At 35.2% G+C, this 27,709-nt stretch overlaps 1 protein-coding gene across 1 annotated transcript; it reads left to right on the top strand.

The window, feature by feature from the left end:
• Positions 1 to 222: 222 nt before the first annotated feature.
• On the top strand, positions 223 to 16,905 carry LOC306872335 (MICAL-like protein 2). The gene is made up of 17 exons (XM_079420841.1): positions 223 to 539; positions 1,221 to 1,269; positions 3,005 to 3,146; positions 3,483 to 3,631; positions 3,871 to 3,998; positions 5,767 to 6,201; positions 7,218 to 7,541; positions 7,765 to 7,928; positions 8,846 to 8,894; positions 9,394 to 9,569; positions 10,907 to 10,974; positions 11,288 to 11,405; positions 13,700 to 13,802; positions 13,904 to 13,977; positions 14,232 to 14,346; positions 14,714 to 14,760; positions 15,871 to 16,905. Exons 1-17 carry the CDS (start codon positions 397 to 399, stop codon positions 15,957 to 15,959), a joined length of 2,373 nt encoding a protein of 790 aa, XP_079276967.1. The 5' UTR covers positions 223 to 396; the 3' UTR covers positions 15,960 to 16,905.
• The last annotated feature ends 10,804 nt before the right edge of the window (positions 16,906 to 27,709 follow it).

Here is a 27,709-nt window from a genome sequence, read left to right as displayed (position 1 = left end):
TTCTGAACACATTTAAATTTTGTTTCACTGAAAAAAGGGGGAGGGGGGCGTTATAAAAATATAAATATAAAAAAAGGTGTTTGGTTTATTTGGTATTTAAGTGCTTAGTCTTAGTACACGAATCATTCAGTACCATGAAATTATTATCTGGTTCAATTTACAATTGAAGTCTTTATAAAACGTTTACCTAAAACTCCACCCATGAAGACGTCATAAGTTCTCAGGAGTTTCAGGGGTTTCTTCAGTGGGACAGCTGACGGTCAGATCACTTGAGTGGGTAAGTGAAACTCAAAAGTGTTCCGTTTGCGTGTAACGTTACGCCGCATTGGAAGGGAGCAATTTCAGATTCAGTGTTCGGTTTAAAGCGCTCCTCTCGGGTTCAATCGCTTTGGCACCATGGCTGCTGTGAAGGCGCTTCAACAGTGGTGCAAAATCCAGTGTGAAGGATACCGGGACGTGTCGATCACCAACATGACCACATCTTTCCGGGACGGTCTGGCTTTCTGCGCTCTAATTCACAAACACAGACCGGACTTGATGTAAGTAACAACCCCCATACAGCAAACGAGAGCGCGGGTTAGTGCTGCATTGTGCTCAAAGAAACCGCGTATGAACTTTAGACGACAATTTAAAATGCTCAGCATTCAAACGTAGCGCTTGTTTACAGTTTATAGCTCGTTTTAGAACATTTAGAACTATGGTTCAAAACAAAATAAACTTTTGAACTTCTAGCACGAGGACATTAGATCTTTCAGTAATTCAGAACGTGTAGAGCGTCGGATGGTATTATAGTAAAAGTTTCAATAGGCTTCTTAGAAACATGAGGAGAACATTCTAACTTTTAGAAATTAAGAGTTAAGAAATGTGCAACTTGTATATAATTTGTCAAGAACATATTAACTTTTAGAAATTCGAGCTAGAAGTTGGAACTTTTAGACGAAACTATTAAAACTATTTTAGATTTCAGCCAACAGATTTTGTTGTTGTTGTTGTTGTTGCTTGATATAAGTTACTCCAGTAACACCATTACTCTAACATTCTAGTTGTTACTCCAGTAACACAATTACTCTAACATTCTAGTTGTTTCAAGTGAAGTTCTGGAGCTTGAGTGTTGACATGTGTTTGTATTAGTGTCAGATTTATATTGTTAATATTTGGCATGGGAAAATACCTTTTCTGTTCACTCATGTGTGCTTGTGTCATTGTTTGCTCTCTTGCAGAGACTTTGACTCTTTGAGCAAGGAGAATATCTATGAAAACAATAAACGGGTAAGATTGTTAAATTTATAAAATGGTCTCTTTGCTAACTTTCATCACTTTTTTTCTATTGTTGCTGTTACCATAATGTTTTACATTTCATTTATCCATTTCGTTGTAAAAACAACTTCAATTTAATTAATTTTGTATACCTGTCTTTGGTATCTTCTGATATCATAACTGTCCCAACAATAGTTAACAATACACTTTTCCTCATATAACACTTCTTGGAGGTTAAAAAAGCATTATAGGTTCTACAGAGTAGGATTTTGGTGTATGGGTGGTCTAAAGCATTTATACATACCCCCCCCCCCCCCCCCCCCCCCCCCCCCCTTAAGGTAAAATTTGCTTTGTTTAATGTAAGAATGCACCCCTAGGCCTTAACATGCAAGTTTTTGGTCTTGACAGTAGAGCAAAACTGAATCTGCTTTAAGTTTTCTGGGAAATGCCTTCATTCCATAAAGATCACAACCCTGTCATGTTAACAGTTAGCAAGTTTCCTAGACCTCTCATAGAGCTATTTGACCTATGTGTGGTTGACCAGGGTTAAGATGTGACACAGCCACATACTCCAGGCCTATTTTTGTGGTTTTCTTCTGTTTTTGCAACAGCTGAATCACATGCTGTGTTGTTGTTGACCGTAATAAATCATCAACTGCACACTCTTATGTTCCTGTTTCCACGGAAAAGGAATGCTGTCCAAAAAGGGTATTGTTGTGAAAAAGAGAATACAAACGCATATAATGAAAAGTACTGCATAAGAAATGCTAATGAACAGCTTTGTGAGCATGACACTCTCTTTCCAAACAGAGCTAGTGTGACAAAGATAGTGAAAATGTAAGTGTTAACTGTTAAGATAAGGTAATACATTGTTTACAGGGTGGAGATTTGGTATCAGGTAAAAGAGAAAGCTGGAACAGACTGAAAGTTCAACGTTTCATTTGTCAAATTACGCAGTGGTGCAAAGGCAATGAAATGTTTTGTCCCCTCTCATTGCAATGCTCTGTTATGTGAGAGAAAATGTCACTGGGTACAAAAAATAAATCTTAACATTCAGTTATTAGCTAACAGTAACTTTGGCATGAAAGTTTTAGTTATGATCTGTAGTGATTTCCGGTTTGTGGTCTTTGAATCACATTACCTGTTGTGTGTTTTTTTTTTTTTTTTTTTAATGAATCTTTACAGAGAAATCCGCCCCCCCCCCCCCCCCCCCCCCTTTAATTCTCTTGATTTTATCTTGTTAGTTTTCTCATTCTCTCTCTCGTTGTTCATGTCTGTGCTTGTTTATTTTTGATGGAAGCTTTTTTTCTCCCAAAGAAATTCAGGCCAAGTTGACATTTTTGTGTGTGTGTAATGGTCATGGAGGAATTATAGTTTTGCCACTCAATGCCTCTGGATGGAAAATCACCACAAATTACAAACTTTTGCCCAACTGTTCATCATTGTAACATTGTGAACTATACATGAGCTAAAAGCTGATCTATATTCACACTATTATAAATGGAGTAATAGTGACCAGACATTCTACAAAGAAAATAAACTTCCTCAGTTTTAGTATAGCTCTTTAATTGTCTAGTTCCTTGTCTATTCCAAGTTAATATTTATCAACAGCTTGTTTAATTCAAGTTCTTCCTTATTTGCAGCCTGTAGATAGCAAATATCTCTTAAAATCTGGAATGATTTTCACAGTTCTAGCACTTGATCCAAATATAAGTATAAATAAACAAAAATAATGTTTTTTTACCAGGCATTTGAGTTGGCAGAGAAGGAGTTGGGTATACCTGCCTTGCTGGATGCCGAAGACATGGTGGCTTTAAAAGTGCCTGATCGCCTCAGCATCCTGACCTATGTGTCCCAGTACTACAATTATTTCCATGGACGCTCTCCTAGTAAGACATGCACACGCCCCCCCCCAAAAAAAATTATAGTACTGTCACTGCATAGCTGTGTATCCACCCAATTTACAAACGTTATGATTGTTTTCAGACATACCGATATCCAGAGGCCATAATGCATATTCTTGATATAAATGTACAGTATAAATAAATGGTAGTATAATGTGAAACCGTAGGAGTTTTATAACCCTGCAAACAGTAGTAAACTACATTTTTGCAATTCCATTTCGTACCACTAGTGGTGCAGAAACTACACCCTTCACTTTTAAACTTAATTAGGACTCTCACTTTTTAACATTGCTAAAAACATTTCACTGTGTGGATGTGCAGTTGGAGGTATGGCAGGGATTAAAAGACCAGCTGAAGAGTCTAATGAAGCGCCGTCTGAGAAGAAGAACCAACCTGTCACGGCTAAAGTTTTTCCCTCCCCAAAACCAACCACAGAGAACAAGACGCCTAAACCGGCAAACGAAATCAAGGTACACTACGTAACTCATCTGACACCTGTCAGCTCACATAGGAACTTTGGTAGTTCTGTATTTCTGGTGGAGTGTGTGTAATGCAAACTCATGGGTACATAACAAACCTTGTTTTAGGTTACATACTTCTGATATGATAACTTAAGTTAAATATTGTTTTAAACAAATCTTATATTGAGGTATTGTTTGTACAGTGCTTCATGACTAACTGATCTTTTGTTTTTTCTTATCATTTCCAGAGAGAAGTTTTGGCAGAACGTGCCAATAAAACAACTCTGAGCAGCAGTTGTAACGTGTGCAACCAACATGTTCATCTTGTGCAGCGCCACCTAGTAGATGGGAAACTGTACCACAGGAACTGCTTTAAGTAAGTCAGTTCTGTTTTTTTTTTTTTACTATTGGCCCTTTTATTCATTTATTTTAAACTAAAAATAAGGGGGGGAAATATAGTAATAAATATTAATATATAAGTGAAGTAAAATGGCACTACTGGTTTAAAATAAGTTTAAAATACTTTAGATTTTTTTAAAAATGTTTTTGAAAGAAGTCTCTTATGCTCACCAAAGCTCCAAGCTTATTTGGAGGCTTATACAGTAAAAACAGTTATATTGTGAAATTTTCATTATATTATCAAAAGTGATAGTAAATACTTTAAAATGTTAACAAAATATTTATTTTTAAAGGGTTAGTTCACTTAAAAATGAAAATTATGTCATTAATTACTCACCCTAATGTCGTTCCAAACCTGTTAGACCTTTGTTAATCTTTGGAACACAAATTAAGATATTTTTTATGAAATCCGAGAGCTCTCTGACCCTCCATAGACAGCAATGCAACTGAAATGTTCCCAGGCTCAGAAATGCGCAAAGAAAACTAAAATAATGACTTTATTTAACAATTCTCCTCCTCCAAATCACATCTTCCACCATTATCAAGAGTACCTCTGAACGTAAACAATACATGCGCGTGATGCTGCTGATGTAGAACATGCATGAGCTAAGCCTTGTTTACGTGCAAAGGAACATATGTGCATGCATCGTGATACTCTCTAGAATGGTACACTAGGGTGACGCGAAGGAGAAGAATTGTTGAATAAAGTTGTTTGGGTTTTTTTTTTTTGCACAAAAAATGTTCTCGCTTCGTAAAAATTACGGTTGAACCACTGATGTCACATGGACTGTTTTACCGATGTCCTTGCTACGTTTCTGGGTCTGGCAACATTTCAGTTGCATTGCTGTCTATGAAGGGTCAGAGAGCTCCGGATTTTATCAAAAATATCTTAAGTTGTGTTGTGAAGATGAACAGAGGTCTCAAGGGTTTGGAACGACATGAGGGTGAGTAACTAATGACAGAATTGTCATTTTTGGGTGAACTTTGAATTTTCTATTTCTCAAAGTATCCTAAAAAAAATTTATCACATTTCCAAAAAAATATTAAGCAGCAAAAGGATTCCAACATTGATACTAAGAACCAATGTTAGTAACTGTGCACCAATAATAACTGAGGAAATCAGTATATTAGAATGATTTCTGAAGGATCGGGTTATGCTGAAGACTGGTGTAATGATGTTAAAAAATTAAGCTTTGCCATCACAGGAATAAATTACATTTTAAGATGTATTAAAATAGAAGAAAGTTGTTTACAATTGTAGTGAAATTTCTCATATTTTTGATCACATAAATGTAGCCTTGGTGAGCATAAAAAAAAAAAAAAAAAAAGTCTTATTCCAAACTTTTGACAGGTTGTGTATGTAAATGCATCCATCGCACATGACTAGTGAATCATGTATATAATGCTTAAATTGTCATCATAAAGATTTAATTTTAGCAGTGTAATGTGGGAAACAAATTTGTAATAGCTGCCTATCAGTTAAAATTATATAAATTCCTTTCATTGTTTGCTGTATGGCAGCTATTATAGGGTTTATGGTTTTGTTTTTTGTTTTCAGTCAGCTGATCATTTAGCATAATAGCAGTGAAATGTTTATTGCCATGTCAAAAAGGGAGTGAAGATCATCCATCATCTGATGTTTTTAGAAAGTCTTTTCATGATCGGATCCATCCAGTGTAAATGCCTTAAGTGTAAGTATATTATATTTTTTCTGTTTTGTTAACTATGATCTCTCTATTCAACAGATGCAAAGAGTGTTCCACTATTCTTCTCTCTGGCACATACAAGCCTGGAAAAGAATCGGGAACTTTTATCTGCAAGACACACACAAGCACAGAGAAGCCTGTAACTGTCCCAACTACACGCATCACAATGACTTCCCCGAAGACACCATCCACATTTATAAGCAAGACTGACCAGAATGCATCAAGAGATACTGGAAAATCTGGTTTAACACCTAATGCATCTAAACTAAGCTGGCTAGCCAATAAAAGTGACCGTGCACCCATTCGTGAGTTAGCTGCCACACCTACTCCAGCGGTTCGGCTCACACCAGCACCAAAAACTACTCCAGCACCAGGGGCTACAACTGTGAAGACCTCCTTTAGCCCCCGAATGCCCACGGAGCCTCTTAAACCAGTAGGCAACAGTGTGCAGAAGAACCAAGAAGCCAGAAAGAGGTGAATGTCTTTCAGTTCAGTATTCTGATATTTTGTTGGATCAGTGTTGTTATTGTCAAGTAAAGCTATTAAAAAACATGGCAAGTTATTGAAATAAAGCTGAAATAAAATATAAATATTAGATTAAAAAAAAAACTTAAAATTTTAAAGGAAATGGGAAATGTTGCCATGGAAACTAACTGACATCAATCAAAAATTTTCAATCTTAATTTTTTTTTAAATAAAGCTAAAATAAAAATTTGAAAAGAGAAATAAGTTAAATATATTATATAATATAATAAATGAATAAATCATATAATGGTATATAAATAATTCTAGAATAAGACTGCTTTCAATCAGGAAATGGGTCCATATTAGACTGGTGAAGGGTTAATCGTGTCCTAGCTGGCTAAATTACATAAAATATGGTTTCTAAAAATGTAATGTTGTATTTTAGATCGTTGGAGTGTATTTCAAAGATTATTTTTGTGCATGATGCAAGATATATTGGTACTGTGTCGGTGGATATTACATCTTTTATTTTATTGGTATTGGTCAAAACTGCATGTATACAATATTGAAAATAATTTATTATTTTTTGAATATTTAATTCCCTTTACCATCATCTAACATTCCCTTTAACAATTTAATAGCACTGCAAATCTCAGAATTAATATTCATTTTCATCCTGTACTTTATAATGTTGTGATTCACTTTAGCATTTATACAATTTTTTTTTTTCAGATTATTATATAATTTTAATAATAATCTGAAAAAAATATATTTTTAGATAATAATAATAATAATAATAATAATAATTAAAACATTATTTTTTTATTAAATATTTTAAAATTAGTAGTAGTAGACAGTAGTTGTAGTATCAATAATAATATTTTATTATTATTTACTTATACATTTATTTAGACAAAATTAAATTTGAACATTAGCCATTATGGTTATTGACCATAACATGACAATGGCAGGCTTATTGAATTGACTAGAACCTTAAAATTGTGTGGGGGGGGTTTCTTGGATAGATTCTTTGAGTCCAACAGCAATCCCAGCAGTATTGTGCCTGCCAGCAAGAGCACCCCATCAAACACCTCAACTATATCTGTGAGTACAGCAAGTGTTAAAACTCCTACACCAGAAAGCACAGCACCTAGAGCCACTGCAGGAGCCGCACCTAGTAAAGGTAGAGTCGTGCTGCGGGTGGGAGACTGGACAAAAACACAGGACACAGAAAAAGAGAAGGAGAACGAAAAGGAGAAAGCCAAAGCTGTGATCGGCAAGATAGTGACGGTGGAAAAAAATAACAGCAACTCTTCTCTGAGTCCAGCTGGGCTGAAAGCAAACAACAGGTGAGCTACATTCACCTACTAAGAGTGCATTATATAGTTGGCATATATTTTATGACTTGTTATCACAGGATGGTGGCGTACAAGGGTCATAAATGAAACAGAATTATAGCCTTTATATAATCAAGCTTGTCTAGGATTGTTTAAACTCGTGTTTTGTTGACATGTTTGTGTAAAAGGGCACATCCATCTTTAACGCAATCTCTTCTCACTTTGGTTTCTGTAGTAATGTTTCCCCTGTGGAATCGGGTGCTAAAGGCCCCTCAGGTAGGGTGCGTCTCAAAGCACTGGAACCTATTGCCCCGGCTGCTGCAGCGCCATCCTGGATCAAAGACAAAACCTTGAATAAAACCTCCAGGCCTGCGAGCACGCTGTCGTCCAACAGCAAGGGTGAGGAAGACACCTGATGCATTGATAACATACAGAGCTTGCTCGTAGTCGTTGTTTTGCTTGATGGATTTTTCTCTGGCTTTTCACAACTTTGAATGTAGATTTGCTCAATATCAAACGGCTTTTGTTGGTCCTTCAATTCCGGTCAAACAAATGTCTCAGTGGCATGTGGTGGAATTTTTAAAAAATATATATTTTAAATGTAAATTCATTTCACTTTTTCATTTCAGGTTTACAGTATAACTTTACATTTATGATCAATTATGTTCCATTTACTTAGAAACTCCAAGCAACCAATATGTTCATATTTTTGTACGTTTATATTTACATTCCTTTTGAATCAAAATATAGTCAAGGTTACAGTTTTAAACCTTTTCTTACATTGCTTCAGTAATATCTACGATAATAAAAGCATATTTGCATATATAACCTAACCTACCTCTAAAACCAAAATAAGTGTAACTTAAGATTGTTGTTCAGTTTCCTGGTTTGGTGATCAAAAACATTTCTTAACATCAATATTGAAACAATTGTGCTGCTTAATATTTTTGTGGAAACTGTGATAGATTTTTTTCAGGAATTTATTGAATAGAAAGTCCAAAAGAACAGCATTTATTTGTAATCGAAATTTTTAAAGACATTACAAATGTCTTTACTATTCATTTTTATACATTGTGTGCATACTGGCTGAATAAAAGTATTAATTTCTTTCAAACAAAAATCTTACCCCAGACGTTTGAACAGTAATGTAGTTGTAAGCCAAAAATCTGATTTAATTTAATAAAAATGTTCTTCCAAAACCAAAAAGGAATGATGTAGGAACATTTTCTTGCTAAATCACGATAATAACGATAACAAAATTATTGTCAATTTTAAAATATCTATGTCTGAATGAAAATCTTTTGATGTAATTTCAGAAAACGATACAGCTCCATCTGATTGGAGGTCCATGCTCAAGCCTGTAAAGTAAGTTATGCTCGTTTCTCTAAATCAAACCTGCTTTTGATCTTTACTAATACTTTCTTGTTCTTTAATATTTTTTTAATCAGACAGACGAATCATTTTCTGTTATGTTCTTTCTCAGTAAAATCAATTAATAACATCATCTCTATATGATTTCCCTAACCAAATCATCCTGCTCTTCATTGATTAACTGGTTCATTCTCCAGACAGTCTGTCCCTCGCATTCCTTCACGCTCTCTTGTGATTGGTTCTCTTGATGGGCGTGTAAACCCGCTGCGCCCAGTAAGACCAGCAGTGGGTCGTATCTGAAAGCCCCCAGAGCGATAGAGCTCAGTGCACAAGCACTTCCCCCCCCTGAAGATCTTTCACCTGTAACTGCCCCTTTAACATGCCTCACCCATCTTTCACCTGTCAGAGGTGAGCGAAGCCATGCTGAACATTTAGTTGCTCAGAAACAAAACACAAAAGTTTAATATCATCTCATCTCTTTTCCTTTTTATAGAACTGTTGGTTCCACAGAAAACACTGGCTCACCCTCTAAGAAGCCAGAAGCAGCTTCCTCTCCACGGACATCAGGTCTGGGAATCTCCCAGACATCTGTTCCTGTACCATCTACCACAAGCATCTCCATTAGCATCAACTCACCCAAAGCTCCCTCACCTAGACCTAAATCTAGTGGTAAGATCTTAGGAAAATGTGTAGAAATAGTCTTCTTGTTAAATATTATTTTATTCAGAATGGAGGTCACATAAGAACAAATACAAAGTGAAAGGTTTGGACACATCTAACACACAAAAAAATTGTGGTGTGTATGTATGTGTGTGTGTGTGTGTGTGTGTGTGTGTGTGTATATGTATATATATATATATATATATATATATATATATATAATATATATATATATATATATATATATATATATATATATATTATATATATATGCACCTTTGTCAAATGGTGCTATGTAGAACCACAAGAGGTGCATATTGCATTATATACAGTGGTTCTTTGGCTCGTAAAGAACCTTAAGGAGCTTAACAGGTTCTTTGTAAGGCAGTGGTGCTATATAGCACCTTAATCACCCCAAAGAACCACTGAAGCACCAAGATTTGGTGCTATACAGCACCAAAAGTGGTTCCCCTATGATTACGAGCCAAATAACCACTTTTATGCTATATATCACTTTTTTGGAGTGAATGAATTAACTTATTAGAAAATATTACGAACTGTGTGGGATGTGCCTAAAACAAGTTGTAAATGGGAAACGGAATAATACGTTTAGATTTATGCTAAAATACACACCACCAGTCAAAATGAAATGCGTTAAATATATTTTCTCTGAAAACCATTTTTTTTTTCTTCTATTAATTAACATACTATTATAGTATTTAATTTTAATTAAGTAAAATATAATAACAAGCTGTAATTTTTTATTTTAGTCATTTTGTGTGCTTTTGTCATTTAGTATTATTATTGTTTTCATTAATTTTTTCAGTTTTAGTAATTTTAGCGCTTCAACTTATTTCAATCAAGGTAGGATTAATGATTTTTGTGGAAGTATCAGCTGTAAGGTGTTTTTTTTATTTTATTTTATTTATTTATTTTTTATTTTTTTCCATCTAATGTTTTTTTCATTTCAGTTGTATTTCAATTACCGAAAAATTATTTTTAATAGTTTTAGATAACAATAACAACACTCCAAAAAATTTATACAAATTTAGAAGTTTCTTGTGTACATATATCATGTTTTAATGATGTTAAAATGTTATTACTGTGAAACAAGATCAAGATACTGATTTGATTTTTGTTCTTCTGTCACAAATACCTTGATTTATTTGTATTTTTTTCCCCATTGTACCATGTTCATAATCTATGATAATACAGTTATACTTTCTGTAAGGGTCCCAAGTACAGCCAAACATGAATTATGATAACATGAACAGTTACATTAACATTGTAATGCATTATATACAATTGTTTCTTAGTTTCTCTGTTCATCTCTGTCTGTCTTCCAGACTCCAGGAGTGGCAGCATCGTATCTCCTGTTAGTTCCTCCGAGACTGAAGCGCACAAATTGCCCAAGGTGTGTGTCAAAACAATAATTATGTGTGTTATCTGTTGTCTTGTGCATTTCTGTCTGCACTGATGTGTGTGAGTGTTGAGGGAATATTAACTTATGTCAAGGGGCCTATTTAGACTGTTTTGGAGAGTCAAAAGGACCTTTGGGGCACAGTTATCTTTGAATAGACTGTTAGGATCAAAATAGAGTGACTTCATAGTAAGCCCAGACTTCTGAACAGTCTTTCACTCCTCTGATAGACTAGAAAAGTCGTTTGTTACAAAGTCGTTTGTGCAGAAAGTTCATGTTTGACGTATTGTGTGTCTGTTTGCATTAGCCGGGTTACATTCCTAAGGATGACATTCAAAAAGAACTGAAGGAAATCGAGATCCATATGAACGAGTTGGAGAAAAGAGGAGTAGAGCTGGAAAAACAACTCCGGCAATGTGATGAGGGTCTGTACACACACACTCTTTAAAAAAAAAGTCTCTCTTACAAATGATGAAAGAATGAATCTCCTTTTGTCAGATCCACTGACAAATTCCAGACAGATCCACAAAAATGTCTCTCTTTTGTGTGTGTGCATATATATATATATATATATATATATATATATATATATATATATATATATATATATATATATATATATATGTATATATATATATATATATATATATATATATATATATGTATATGTATGTGTATATATGTATATATATGTATATATATGTGTATGTGTATATGTATGTATATGTGTATATATATATGTATGCACACATACAAAGATTTTTTTTTTAAGTATATACATGTATGTATTGTAAGAAAAAGTGAAGAGGACTTTGAAGATCTTGATGAAGAAGTTTATTGCAGCATAGCAGTGACAAAGTACATGTAGTACCTTGGGTTCAACGGAGTCGGAATGAGCCCAGAACATCATAAGTTCAAGCCTTTTATACATTTCAAGTTTACTACCCTACATGTAAATGAAGGTGCTCCTTTTTGTAACGGCTGTAGTCTGTATGTTAATTAAGTTCTGACACCTCTTTGTCTGAGGTGGTTCTCAGTGTCCCACACCTGCTCCTATTTTACAATTGGTCACCTTTTGCTCAGGATGTGATCATCCCAAATAGTCTACAAACAACTGTTGACTTTCTTATTCTCTATAATAATTAAGCCATTTTGGGAAATGAGCATGATCAAATATATTGTGGAGTGGAATCTGGGTCGAGGCAGACTATAGATTCTTACAGTATGCACACATACAAAGATAATTTTTTTTTTTTTTAAGTATATATATGTACACTCACCTAAAGGATTATTAGGAACACCCTACTAATACTGTGTTTGACCGCCTTTCGCCTTCAGAACTGCCTTAATTCTACGTGGCGTTGATTCAACAAGGTGCTGAAAGCATTCTTTAGAAATGTTGGCCCATATTGATAGGATAGCATCTTGCAGTTGATGGAGATTTGTGGGATGCACATCCAGGGCACGAAGCTCCCGTTCCACCACATCCCAAAGATGCTCTATTGGGTTGAGATCTGGTGACTGTGGGGGCCATTTTAGTACAGTGAACTCATTGTCATGTTCAAGAAACAAATTTGAAATGATTCGAGCTTTGTGACATGGTGCATTATCCTGCTGGAAGTAGCCATCAGAGGATGGGTACATGGTGGTCATAAAGGGATGGACATGGTCAGAAACAATGCTCAGGTAGGCCGTGGCATTTAAACGATGCCCAATTGGCACTAAGGGGCCTAAAGTGTGCCAAGAAAACATCCCCCACACCATTACACCACCACCACCACCAGCCTGCACAGTGGTAACAAGGCATGATGGATCCATGTTCTCATTCTGTTTACGCCAAATTCTGACTCTACCATCTGAATGTCTCAACAGAAATCGAGACTCATCAGACCAGGCAACATTTTTCAAGTCCTCAACCGTCCAATTTTGGTGAGCTCGTGCAAATTGTAGCCTCTTTTTCCTATTTGTAGTGGAGATGAGTGGTACCCGGTGGGGTCTTCTGCTGTTGTAGCCTATCCGCCTCAAGGTTGTGCATGTTGTGGCTTCACAAATGCTTTGCTGCATACCTCGGCTGTAACGAGTGGTTATTTCAGTCAAAGTTGCTCTTCTATCAGCTTGAATCAGTCGGCCCATTCTCCTCTGACCTCTAGCATCAACGAGGCATTTTCGCCCACAGGACTGCCGCATACTGGATGTTTTTCCCTTTTCACACCATTCTTTGTAAACCCTAGAAATGGTTGTGCGTGAAAATCCCAGTAACTGAGCAGATTGTGAAATACTCAGACCGGCCCGTCTGGCACCAACAACCATGCCACGCTCAAAATTGCTTAAATCACCTTTTATTTCCTATTCTGACATTCAGTTTGGAGTTCAGGAGATTGTCTTGACCAGGACCACACCCCTAAATGCATTGAAGCAACTGCCATGTGATTGGTTGATTAGATAATTGCATTAATGAGAAATTGAACAGGTGTTCCTAATAATCCTTTAGGTGAGTGTATGTGTATGTATGTAAAACCTGTACTGGTTTAAGCATTATTTAAAAATGCTTATGTTGCAAAGTGTAGATGTTGTCTTCTGATGCTCCAGCAGGTGGAGACAAATATTACAAATGTCGATTCTCAACTCTTAACGTGCACTATTAGATTAGCCTAAACAAATGCAATAATGTTTAAAGGAATCTTGCATTTCTTGTTTTGTTTTTTTGTTTTTTCTTCAGAAGGAAAAGAGGACACATTAATGAACGACTTAATGGTGGACTGGTTCACCCTCATCAGAAACAAACAGCTCTACATGAGACGTGAATCTGAGCTTGTGTACATGTATGTGTAAACTGTTGACTTACTGGAAAACTGACAGTGAATATCTTCTATTTCTAAATTTGCATTAAACCGTTTTATTATCTGTGATTGTGTTCTGATAGTGCCAAGACACAGGATCTAGAGGAAGAGCAGCCCAGTGTTGAGGCCGAACTCCGGAAACTGCTGGACAAACCAGGTTGGTATGACACTGAAAAAGTCAAGCATCATTAGTTTCATTGATCAAACATTTTTATTTGTGTAGTGCAATGGCATTCATACTTTATGGGGTTACTATATCACAGGATGACGATGACACTTTGTGTAGACATTTGTAAACTGATTGTATGATTTGGTTAATTTAAAAGATCTACTTTTGTTTAAAAGCTTAAAAGCTTCATATCACTTTTGTGTAATCCAATCTAGCTCTTAAATGATGTTTCTATCCTGTAGAGCATCTGAAGACCTCTTTGGATCGTAAACGAGAGGAAGAGCTGATGGCCAAACTTGTGGGGATTGTGAACGACCGGAGCGCCATAGTGGAGGGGCTGGATGAAGACAGACTGAGGTGTGCAACACGTATCACATTCTACCGTCCTTGCCCAAACATACTTGGTTACATCAGCAGAGGAGAGAATTTACTATATTTTGATGAAGAAAAAAATAGAAACTTTTAAGATTTGTAATATATGCACAATATGACTAGGTACATTCATTAAAGTAAATAGGCTATTTATTTATCTTATTTTATTTTTGTGTGTTTAGAGTAATATGCGCAATTTAACTAGGAGTATTTATTTATTCTGCATTTTGTATTTTATTTGTATCTATTTGTATTTTTGCTTAATACATTCCAATCATTCTTTGAAGAGTGCTGTTTAATACCTAAAACTGTATTACTTAATTTGTGAATCTTTGTACGCTTCTATCTACAGGGAGGAAGAGGAGGATGAGCAGCTGAATAAGATGATGCAGGATCTTGGTAAGTATGACTTTGTATTATGTAGCATTAAAACCTGAGATTAAAAATATTTTTTTCCATTGTGAAAGAAATATTTAGCCTTTAAAAATAATGTTTAAAAGAATTTAACATTTTAAGGTTTCTCAAAAACATGACAATTTCTTATTTTACAACAAATTACGTTTCTATTCTACAAATTACGTTTCAAATTACGCTAGAAACTGATTACTCTGCACCAGCTGGCTCTGATTTTAAAGAGGCAGAAATTTGCAGCCAACTCTATTATGGTCCATTGGATGTCTGTTGGATGATTTAAAATGAACATCCCTTCCTGTTTGCAAATAATAAGAGGCTGGCAGTGAAGAGACAATTGTTTATTGTCACCATTTGTTCGCTGATGGCAGAGAGAATTATTATTGGTAAGGTTTAGTGTCTGTTTCTAGTCAACATAACAATATAAACTGATATATTTAGTTTAGTATGGTAAAGCTGACTGCACATGAGATTTCTACTCAAGGCCAACATTGTAATTAAGGCACTGGAATCTAATGTGCTAAATACAGAGAAGTTCTATTAATACTTGCACAATATTGTTTGCACTTTTAACTAAGCAGTTCAGAGGTTGGGCAGTTCAGGGTTTTTTTTTTTTTTTTTTTTTTTTTTTTTTTACATTTCTATCTCTGATGTTAAAACTAAAGTTTTCTTTTTGGAATAACTGCCACCTGTGCAACTCTCCACCCACCGACTCAAAGTGCTATGAATTTTGGGAGTAATTGCTCAGTGCATGTTTATATATTCCACGATTTGAAAGGCCAAACAGGAAAAGTAATACAACCCATTTTGATTTAATGATCACTAATGGAATCCATAGGTATCTAGCCTTGGCTAATGATCTGTCAAATCTAAAATGACTTATAATAAAATGTATAATTTACTAACCCAATTAAACAATGCATAAATGTATGCAAAAGTCATAACCATTTGCAATTCATGACATAAAAACTGCCGGAAAGCCCTGGAAGCTGTTACTGATGTTCTGTGGTCACCATCAGTAAATGACCTCTTGGTTTCTCTTGAAATGAACTTTATGTACCTTGCAGCTAAGTATGGGTTATGCTTTACCATTTGCAGATATGAAGAAAGAAAAAGTGCATCCAAAGAGAAAATCCATTTCCCGGTGGTTTAGTCTGAAAAGTAAACGGCCGTCCGCAGAGGACTGATCCTCATGAAAGGTGTGTGTGTGTGTGTTGTCCCAGACCAAATGTTTCAGCTGCAGTTTGAGGTCAGATCACTAAATCTTAATGGCAGTTACACAGCCTTCAACAAATGGTGTTTTTTTGTGAAGTCACATCATTATGTATTTTCACTTTTTTTTTTTTTTTTTCTCTTTTTTTTTTCACATACTTTTGCATTTTTTTTCTGTTGTGATCTGTCTCCTGTCATTATGGGTGTGATTTGTGCATTTGTTAGCAAACGTTTTGCACTTGAATCCTTTGTATAATGTTGACTGTATCTCTCAGTCAGTGTTCCATTGGGGAATTGGACAGTTTTGAGAGAAAGGAGGTCTTTAAGTTATACTGATTCATATTGGATCAAAGTTGAATGGACGGGTTAAGGAACTGAATTCACTTTCTTACACTTGACTTTTTACAATGTATTTTAAGTTGAGAATATCACTCCTTTTTGCTGGAAAATATCCTGTTTAATCATTTGAATGGTGTATTATCTTGGCATACTTCTACTGTCTCAACAGCAGGGGGCAGACAGCGACTGATTTCAGCCATAGGACACTGTATGCCATAATTTCTCTACAACCTGTGAGAGGACTGATTTAATAGGGTCTTTTTAAGAAATGATTTAGGATTCATCATTTATTGATCACTAGGATCATGCTTTTAACCACTCTCCAGGTAGATTTTTTATTGATTTTCCATAAATATGAATTGTCTTCATATGATCTGCACTTTTTGTTTTAAATGTTCTTGCTTTCTTTTCACTGTATTTGATCAAAGGTACATCTTAAACATGTGTAACAAACTGTTTAAATATTTGTACCAAAGTAGTTGCCTAACTGTTTGTAATTTAAGCTAAAAGGTCTTTTTTTTTACCCAGTGCCCAGCATTTAATTTGAAACCTTTATATTGTGTACAATAAATTTTAATAGTCAAAATGAATGCCTTATTTTTAGTCCATCTGCAGTTAAATAGGTTTACACCTTCTACAGTAGTTACTTTTTCTTTTCCATTAACAAAGCACAAATTTGTTTGCAACTTTTCACCAGAATTGCTGCGTAAGCACTACAAATGACTGTAATGAATGCAAAAAAAGACCTTTAACTTGGAAATGTAGGTGTGCTAAAATGCCACCTTTTATTCTTTTCATATAATTGTAAAATGCATTTTAAGGTGAGTTTATTTATATATATTATGCATGCGGTTTATTTTCATGTTCTGATTTTTTATTTTTTTTTAAATATTGAATGAAGACACCAAATATTTCTGATCAAAAATACAGTACTATTGTGAAATGCTATTATAATTTAAATTCACTTTTTTTCTATTTTAATATATTTTAAAATGTAATTTATTCCTGTGAGGGTAAAGCTGAATTTTCAGCATCATTACTCCAGTCATGCTCAAAAGTATTCAATCCTTTAAAAAAAGGACTTTTGGACTTTCTTTAGGTAAAATAACATACTTTATGTCTCGTGTGGGTGACCCAACGTTTTAAAATGTCTGAACAACTAAGTAAACACTCTTGGAAAACACCTAGCAGTGGAAGAATCTTATAATAAACTGAATGCTTGGACTTGTTTTGGGGATTCCCTATGAAACTGACACACTGTGTCTGGACACACTTACCTGACCAAGATTCATCTTAATAATGTTTGCATTTGTGTGTCTTGCAGCATGTGTTTGTGGGCTTCTAATGCATACAAATGTATTCCAGTTCTGTCTGTTTGGCTTTGTCGTTCAGTGAAACATCTGCTGCGACACAGATTATAGAGCATGTGAGACCACAAGAATAGGAATGCTAACATATGCTAATGTATGTGTTGACTCTGTCAGCGCTGATATGGCGAGTGGATTACCTGTGTTTCCTTCCATCTGATCCACTGAAAGTGTCTACAGCCGAGGACACCCCATTGAGCTTTACACGAGCAGCTGCTTTTGATATGCATTTATGCTGAGAGTGTTTGTTTGCTGCTGCTTGAATCGAGTGATGAATATAGGTTTGCTCCGGTGCTCCTGTATAGTATATTTAAGGCCTGTTTATACCAATGATTGTAATTGAAAAGATGTTATATTTTTTCGAATTATGCAAGAATATGGATATCCATTTATTATGTGGAGGTAAACATTGTTGGAATACAGAAAAAAAAAAAAATTCCAGCTGATGAACTAAAACACTCACAGCCAATCAACATTCATCTTGCCTTAAAGAGATAGTTCACCCAAAAATGAAAATTCTGCCATTAATTACTCGCCCTCATGTCGTTCCAAACCCCATCTTCAGAACAATTGTTGAATAAAGTCATTCTTTTTGGTTTCTTTGTGCAAAAAACAGTGTTCTCGTAGTTTAATAGAATTACGATTGAACCACTGATGTCGTATGAACTATTTTAACGATACCCTTACTACGTTTCTGTGGCTTGGTCGTGGTAGTATCCTCTCTGTCTATGGAGGGTCAGACAGCTCTTGGATTTCATCAGAAATATCTTATCTTGTGTTCCAAAGATGAACGGAGGTTTGGAACAACATGAGGGTGAGTAATTAATGACAGAATTTTCATTTTTGGGTGAACTATCCCTTTAATGAGCTAGCTGGACCGTTTAAAGTGTCAGAAGACAAAACTGTAGCACGTGCTTATAGAGTTATTCTCTGCTGGTGTGGATGCTAATATTAGGATTTTATATTATGGCTAATATCATGGATTAAAAAATTGGATTTCTGCTAAAAAATGAAAATTCTGTAATTTATTCACTCTTATTGTTACTCACTTGTATTGTTTTTCTGTGAAACACAGAAGATGTTTAGCAGAATGTCCATGCTGCTCTTCTTTTTACATATAGTGAAAGTAAATGATGAACAGGGGTTCTCAAGGTCTAAAAAGATTAAACGAACATGACATTTTTGAAAGCTTTGAGCTCTTAGAGCTGTAACAGAAGGGAACGTTTTTAGTTTGTCACTTTTATGCCATTTTTTTCCTCGTCCTTGGTCACTATTCACTTTCATTGTAAGGTAAAGATCTTCTGTGTTCCAGGAAAGAAAGAAAATCATGTGATTTGTGAGAGAAGTGAGTGTATGATAATACAATTTATTGAAGGTTAAAAGGTTGTACAGTCCTTTATTGTGACTTGTAATTTTATAAACACTTTTATATTGGAGGTTATATTTGTGAAAGGCATAATAGAGAATTTCTCTGCAGGTGCTTTAATTTCAAAACGCTGAATGAATATGTGTAATTGTTTTCTTTCAGTAGGTTCACTGTGCTGCGCCATGTAATTTATCGTCATAAATGCCCTCGGTTAAATGAATTTAAGCGCACACATATACGTACGTAGGCCAGAATATAAGCCCTTCATTGTGTGTGGGGAGATTTCTGGGAAAGACATTAGAGATGGAAAAGCTATCTACACTGACCTGAAGAGATAGCCCGTGTCAGACTCAGCCACCATGTGCAGAGCTCTGCACAAATACACACACACACGCTGAGAGAGCTTCATGAGTGCACACACACGTATTTGAGTCAGGTTTGAGCTCAATTACACAAATACACGTTGTAGTTGATGGCTCAATAAAACTGTAAATACCCATGAAGGTCATGAGCAATGCATTTTAAATGCATTTAAATTAAATATATTTTATTTATTTGATGTTTTCCACACACACACACACACACAAAATCCTTATTTGTGGTAAAATCATTTTAATGCACGGCCTCTCATATTGCTTAATTTTGCCATATTGATAAAAGTTGAGTACAAATATTTAGAAAAATTTAGTTTATGACTCATTGATTCAATGTTGCAAGTATGTAAAAGTATCTCTAAGTCTTCACAAGCAAGCTGTTGTTGCTATCGCTGTAAGAGAAAAAGACAGAAACATTTCCACAGCTGGCCTGAAGTCACTCCATACTCAAAACACGAAGCGAAGAATCATTACAAGAATCAAATCTTCATTGTCTTGCATATTTTATCAGATAACGCCTCTTCTTTCTTTGCTATTATTGAATGTTTATCATGATAGAATGCCTTTTGTTCTCTGTGATGATGTTTGCATGCACACTCTATTTGAATTCATTCTCTGGTTTAATTTAGCTCGCAAGGACCATTGTAATTGCGTCTGACTTTGTAATTGAAGCTAGTTAGGGTTTGGCAAAAATGTACTACACATGTAGTGATACTACATGTGTAGTATGTAATATTAGTATTATTTACGACCTAGATGCGTAATTTTTTTGCAGAGTAAATGACCGTAACCAAACAGACCATTGACTTCCATAGTATAATGTCGTTTTGCAGAGAATATGTTGAAGTAGCATCATTCCAGTGTGTCTTGAACAAATCATAAATGCAAAGCAACTTTAAAGGGGGGGAAACTAGAACTGTCTTGTCAGAGATGTGGCCCAGTGGTCAGTGCACAAGCTTTGACTTGTTGAACCATTTTCATTTCCAATTTTCCCACTTATCTTTCCTGTCATTCTCACCACTCTTAAGTGGCCAAAAAGTACTAATAAAAACTAAATTTTCTGAAGAAAATAAGAGTTGTGGATGCTAAAGTTGCCGGCCTGATGCTAGGGTGTTAAGATTGGTTGCTTGGGCATTGCTATAGGGTGTAAATAGGCCCGAATCAAAAGAGTCCACCAAGTTTTTGCCCATTTTATCAACTGAAAATCATAAGTCTGATTGCCTAGTTAAAATGCTATGTATAATATAGAGAGAGAGCTGGGTAATAACTGATTACATAACTTGAAATTAATTAAATTACATTTTAAAATACTCATAATCAGACTACAGTTACTTTTTTATGGATTACATGATTTCATATCAATATGGTACAAGACTATTCTATTTAAATCAATGTGAAAAATTAGATCAAAAGAAGGATCAAAAAGGTCTGAAAATCTAAAAGTAGTCTAATTATATTACCTAAAATATGTAATGTAATGGATTACGTTACTAACTACGATTTTTGTCATGTCATTTGGAATCAGTAATGGATTACAGTTTGTAAGTAATCTACCCAGCTCTTACTGTGTATATATATATTAATAGTTATTATAATAATTATTATTATTAGCCGTAATGATATTAATTAGATTTTTGTTTCCCCAAACTGTGCAGCTCTATACTTTAAGGTTTCATTCATGTTAGTAGAAAACACCAGTTACAGTATTCTTGTTAACTCTTGTTATAATTAATGAATTTGTCTCAAGTACTAAAAGCATACACACTGTAAAAAAAAATGTTGAGCCAACTTAGAATTTTAAGGCAACCAGCTTCAGCAGATTTTGAGTTCTCTCAATTTATTTTTGTAGGAGATTCTCAACTTTTTGTTGTATAAACTTAAAAATCAACTTTTGGCTCAATTTTTTAAATTTTAAATTTTTTAAATTTTTTTTTTTTTTTTTTTTACAGTGCGGTATACTGTCACTCATTCTCAGCGTTGTCTTGATTAAAGCCATTTTCTTGAGAGATGGAGATTTGTGTGTGTGTGTGTGTGTGTCGCTCAGCTTCACTTGATCTCTCTTGAGGCAGCTGACTACATTGAAGGATATGAGAGAGAGTGAGACAAGTTAAATTATCTCACCTCTTCTCTTGCTTTCAGGCTTCTTGCCCTATGATACTCAGTTTCCACTCATATTAGACGTGTGTGTAGACTCTGTTGTCTAATTCAAAACATTTCTGCTTTTTCGCTCTAAAAGGTTGTGAATCACCCCCATTGACGTGAGTGTCAGAGTGCATGAACAATTTGTCATTTGTCTCTCTCTGCCGCTCACACATTTATAGACTCTCCAAACCGATAACTCAAAATCATGGTGAAGAAGGACCGGTTGCCAAGCCTAACATGGCGCTGGCATAATTATCGCTTAAAAGACGTGTGTGTTTGTGCGCAAACTGACGTCAGTAGCAAGTGAAGTTTCTCTCTTGGTATTTTTGTTTTGTGTGTGATTGAATGTTGTGGCTCATGTGCGGTTTCATCCAGCACTTTGCAGTCTGTCTGTCTGAACACAGGCGACTGTGACCCGAATGCTGCTGACATGTGAAGCCAGGTCTGATTTTGGCCCTGTCCATCATCGTAACTATCATTCTCTGCTGACGTTTATTACTTTATGACTAAACATCTCCCAAAATCATACACACTGGCGTCACCAAACCAACAAGGCCTGGCCCAAAATGTGACAACGTATTCAAGAATTATTCCATCCTGTATTATTCCAGTTTATGATGTATTGTCCCATAAGTCTGCTAAATATTGAAAAGAAATGAAAATCCGTCCGGATTTTTCCAGTAGGCATTTTAATTGAGCAAAATGAAGCCGATTGTCTTCTTTTTGGAAGATTTTAAATTCACAGCAGTATGTCAATGAATGAAAGAAAGTTACTTTTTTTTTTTTTTACTCTACACTACAAGCTACTACAAAAAGCTACTACAAAAAGTTACTACAATAGATCTTTCAACCAAAAATTAAAACTCACCCTCTTGTTCCAAACTTGCATGATTTTCTATGCAAAACAAAAAATAAGATACTTTGAAGAATGTTTGTAACCAAACAGACCAAGCATAGGACAAAAACATAAAACCCAAATAAATAAGCAAACGCTTTATTTATAAATAATGTATTTATTTTTTTATCACAGTTAGTGAAGTGTGTGAATGTGTTGAATTCATACTAAATTATATGAATGAGTTAAAAACGTATTGATAAATGGAATATTTAGCTATTAAGAAGCATTTCATTAAATGCTATGTTGGGAATCGGATCTGTAATTTTGACACACCACATATGGACCAATGTGAGTTGAATTTTATTTGATCATGTTATACACTGGCTTTCTTTTTTATTATTATTTTGTATGTGTTAGAGGACATTTCACACAGAAACGTTTAACGGAATGGTGGGTGACCCTCATGGGCAAAACGTTGCAAAGACGTCCGTCTAAATGTTTAGGCTGCATAAATAAACAACTGAAAAGCACTGCAATATACCGCAAAAACGCTGTGTGAACCGACCTGTAAAAAGATTTCGATTAAAGGAGTGATTGATTCTAATTGAACTATAGTGTAACTTTGATATTGTTATCAATAAAAGTGTAGTAGGCCAAAAAACACATACCGACATCTGCCCATTCATTTCTCGTATGTCCCATCTATCCTCTTCATTACACTATTTCTCCCATTACCTCCTCTCTCATTTCTTCCCCTTTATTTTTCTCCTCTCATTACACATCCTCTCCTCTTTCTCCTCTTGCGTTCCCTCGTCTTGTTTCTAAGCTAACCTGATTTCAGCTCATGTAGTCTGCACAGATAAAGACAGATCCTACTCCGTTTAGTGGATTAGATAGTTAATCACAGTATATTACAACCTCTCTGTTGGCTTGCCATTGAAGAAGAGACACCTCTCTCAGCCAAAGCACATTAGACGGCCTAATCAGATCTCCCCTCCCTCTATTACAAATTGAATGATATAATATTCCTCAGTTTTCAATATTAAAAAAGCCCCCGACCTTTTAGTTTTGCCTTTCCAACGGGCGTGTAGAACTTCATCATGCCCCTATGATAGAATTAGCTGATATCTGAGCTTCCCATTCCAGCATGTCTTCATGGCATGTAAGCTTCCTCTAAGGCTGGCTGATTGAATTTGAGGGAGGCTACATCAACCACTTAAGGATTTCTGCACGCTCCTGATTGATTATGCCCTTATCGTATCATCTTGCCTTGAGTCGTTTGATAGGCCTGCTCTCCATACGTCCCACACTCTCTTCTTCTCTTCGCAAATAATTTTGCATCTTTTTTATGCCTTCCAGGCGCGTTTCGGACCTATTTCTCATGGTCTGTGCGAGAGATAGCAAAGGATAGCTTGCATCCTTTTATGAATAGAGTTATGTATTGGCTATAGCTATGATTGGAGATCGAATCTTAAGATATTGCATATATTTGGGATGTACTATCTCGTGTAGTTTAGATCAATCTTGGATGGTCATGTTGATTGTTTGATAATGAGAGACTTTAGAGTTTCATACATTGGTAAGTCTAGCTCAGAATTATTAAACAATATTAAACATCAGTGCATAACTTGTACTGCATGGTTTTGTGCTACAGGACCTGATATTAGTGATGCACCAAAATTCATTTTTCACTGAAACTGAAAATATAATTTGGGTTAATTGGGTATTGGAACTCTTCATACTGTAGTAAAGTTCTTAAGCAACAAACCACACAGGAATAGGAACAGTTAAAGGGCACGTCAGAAGCAAAATTCACTTTTACTAGGTGTTTGGATATAAATGTGTCTTAGCAGTGTGAAGACACAACCACCCTACAATGATAAAAGTCTTTTTAATCCCCAAAAACCTAAACGGTCTCGATTATCAAGCCGTTTTGATTTGTTGAGCAGTATGACGTCATATTGCTCAGGCCCTGCCCACGTCCGTTGACAGACTGTCTCATATTTGCATATTTCTGCCCTCAGCCAGTTGTACGCTGTTAGCCATTTTCTCTGTGCTCCACAAGATGTAGCAACAACGTCTCATATGCACTGCAGGTTTTCTGGCCTTCCATAAGTATTCTAATCTTTTTATCTGCAAGTCTCAGAACTCCTGTAGTAACAGTCGCCTCTGCAGAAATTTAATATTTTTTAAAATTTAAAAAAATAACACCTTTTCTAAAGGTATTTTATTATTTTTCTAGACAATCAGATTTACCTGGCAGAAGATAAAATGAAAAAATAAAAATCAAATAGACTTGCATTGAAGGACAAACCTTTGTGGGCTTTTTGACTCTAGTTTAGTACATAACCACCTAGAACACCTTAGCAAATGAATAGCATCATACCTAGCATTTAGCACTGTTTTGCATTGGTAAAACATTCACTTTTTCTTAAAAAAAAAGTGAAAATCTAGTTCATCGCATTCAGAAGGCTTTACCTTCATGTCAACCTTGAGAGCATGTGTGTGTATGTTTGGTCATGAACTCATCAGTGACCGGGGTGTGTAATGTGGTGTGAATTTTGCACGTACCTGCATGTGCATGCATGTGTGTATTTCATGGGGTTGAGACAGACCCTCTCTCCTCGCCTCGGCCCGGGCGTTAATTAGTACACAGATAATCCAAAACCCACTCAGCATGTGAACAGACCGATTTGGAGCCTGTCACTACAAGCACACTAATACACACAGGTATACAGTCTTAAACACACATATACACACATGTAGACTTAAAACACAGTTCTAATCTGACTATTTCAAATTTAATATAAGGTCTAATAGTTTGAATGATTCATTGTATTGTATTTTTGTAGGAATTCTGGGTTTAGTACATCAGACATGGCTTATCGTGAAAAGGTCACTACTTTTCTGTCTGGTCAGGGACTAGCTTAAAGTCAATATGTAAATGACATTCATATTCCGTCTTACTTTTGTAATATGTATTTGAGAGTGAAACAGGATGATTTCCCCTTCTAATGGAGTTTTTTTGACCACGTTGTGGAGGATGAAGGTCAAGTTCTCCATCGTGAGTGTTAACGTGCACTACCTTTCAAGATTTCTTAATGTTTTGAAAGAAGTCTTATGTTCACCAAGGCTGCATATTTGATCAAAAACACTGAAAAAAGTAATATTGTGAATATATTACAGCATTTTTTATTTTAACATATAATTTATTCCTGTGATGGTAAAACTGAATTTTCAGCAGCCGTTAGCCAATCTTCAGTGTCACGTGATCCTTCAGAAATCATTCTAATACACTGATTTGCTGCTCAAGAAACATTTCTTATTAATATCACTACTGAAAACAGTTGTACTGCTTTACATATTTGTGGAAACTGTGATACATTTTTCTCTTTAATGTCACTTTCGATCAGTTTAATCCATCCTTGCTGAATAAAAGTATTAATTTCTTTCAAAAAAAGAAAAACTGAGTTGGGTTCTGACTGAACCCAAATTTTAACTCATTAGTTAGGTGTGTTGCATATGCCAGTTCACATTGACTGTATATAGATAGGCTGCATTACCTACAACAGTAGCCTAAAAGTATGCCTGAATGGGGTTAACAATATATTTGGTTTTTAGAGGCAGAGAAAGTCATTCCATTTAGCTTACAAGACAACTGTTTTTTTTTTTTTGTTTTTTTTTTTACACAGATGAATCATTCACGGTAAGACCAGGATGCATTGAGAAAGTACACTGGGTCAATTTTGTCTTCATGATGACTTTAATAAGACGTGGCAGGATGGTAGAGAGTGAGCGGAGAGAGGTCAGAGCAGAATAAGAAAACAGTAGTGAATTATAGGACCTTTCAAACTCACTGGCCAAGTTACACACAGTTATTTGCATGTATAATGAATGAATGAGGCATAATTCATTCCACTGTTTGGACAGTGATTATTATAGCAGATAGACTTAACTGTTTTAGCTAAAACAGCATCCTCCTTTAAATGGATCTTTTAGTCCACTCTTACTGCTAGAGTTTTCATTGAGCACAGACTGTAGCTGTGTTCCAAAATGTAGTGAGCTGTCTGCCTAGGCAGTATTTTTAGGCAAGTTACTGTTAGCAAAATTATGCTGACATATATGCTCGGTATAAGAAGTTGTAATGTTTTTGAAAGAAGTATCTTAGGCTCACCGAGGTTGCATTTATTTGATCAAAAATACAATAAAACAGTTTTCTATTTTAATATATTTGAAAATGTATTAAAATGGATACATAATGGATAGAAAAATTAACAGAAAACCAAAGCCAATGGAATCAAGAAGGTGTAAGAAAAAAAAAAAAAAAACGAAATAGAAATATTAAGTCTTTACCGCCACATTTAATCAATTTAATGCATCTTTGCTGAATAGAAGTATCAATTTCTTTAAATAAAAAATACCCGCAAATTTTAAACAGTACTGTATTTTAAACGAATTTTCAGGCAGCATTGCAAAAAAAGCTCAACATTAATTTAAGCTGATTTTAAATTATATATGTAATTTAATTCTGAAATTGTCAATAACAGCTAGTCAAAACTAATTCAAAATATGCTACTTTGTGCAATATTTGTGTGTACAGTGTATTTTATACTTATATCACGTTGTTAGCAACATTCTATGCAACACATTTTTGAATTCAGTTGTGTTACTGTTTGAATTGTGCATTACAGAATGCTGCCTATGTAGACAACAAGTTAAACCTATTGCATTATGGTATACAGTATTGCACACAGTGTTGTTTTATACATTTTGACAGTATACAGAAAAATGTAATTAATATGCTGAGCCATACTGACTTCTAATTAATAGTCTACTCAAAAGCTCTGTATCAATTAGGTGAGTTGAAGATTAAGTAAAGAGTGTTAAAAATGCGATCTTTGCAAAATATCCCCTCATAGTTCACACCATGGGATCAAAGGTTATTTATTTTTGTCCTTTGAAAGAACACATTCTCCGCCACAAAAACATGACAATATCAATGCATAGTAAACCCCTTATCTGTGCCCATCTTTATCGCCGCCACAGATCTAATGACAAAAGCAATTACCCACCAAGTCGCTATTCACAAGCAAATTATGTCACACACACACACACACACACATTTGCTGACACTGATGATGTATATACACACGCTCACACACACACAAGTCACAGTGCCATCCCGGCCTTAATGAAGTCCTCTGAGTTTAATTAAGTAGCTAAATTATCAGCAGTAATGTTAGCATTAATTATGCCAAATTACAGCACCGGAGAGGCGGAGGGTGAGAGAAAACGAGGG

Source organism: Barbus barbus (genome assembly GCF_936440315.1).
Source record: "Barbus barbus genome assembly, chromosome: 7".
NCBI lineage: Eukaryota > Metazoa > Chordata > Actinopteri > Cypriniformes > Cyprinidae > Barbus > Barbus barbus.
The sequence above is the reverse complement of the archived record's forward strand: the minus strand, read 5'-3'. Positions and strand labels throughout refer to the sequence as shown.

Coding starts and splice junctions, on each gene's coding strand:
- LOC306872335 (XM_079420841.1), top strand. CDS start 397: ATGGCTGCTGTGAAGGCGCTTCAACAGTGGTGCAAAATCCAGTGTGAA. Junction 6,202..7,217: donor AACCAAGAAGCCAGAAAGAG/GTGAATGTCTTT, acceptor TTTCTTGGATAG/ATTCTTTGAGTCCAACAGCA. Junction 7,929..8,845: donor GCTGTCGTCCAACAGCAAGG/GTGAGGAAGACA, acceptor ATGTAATTTCAG/AAAACGATACAGCTCCATCT.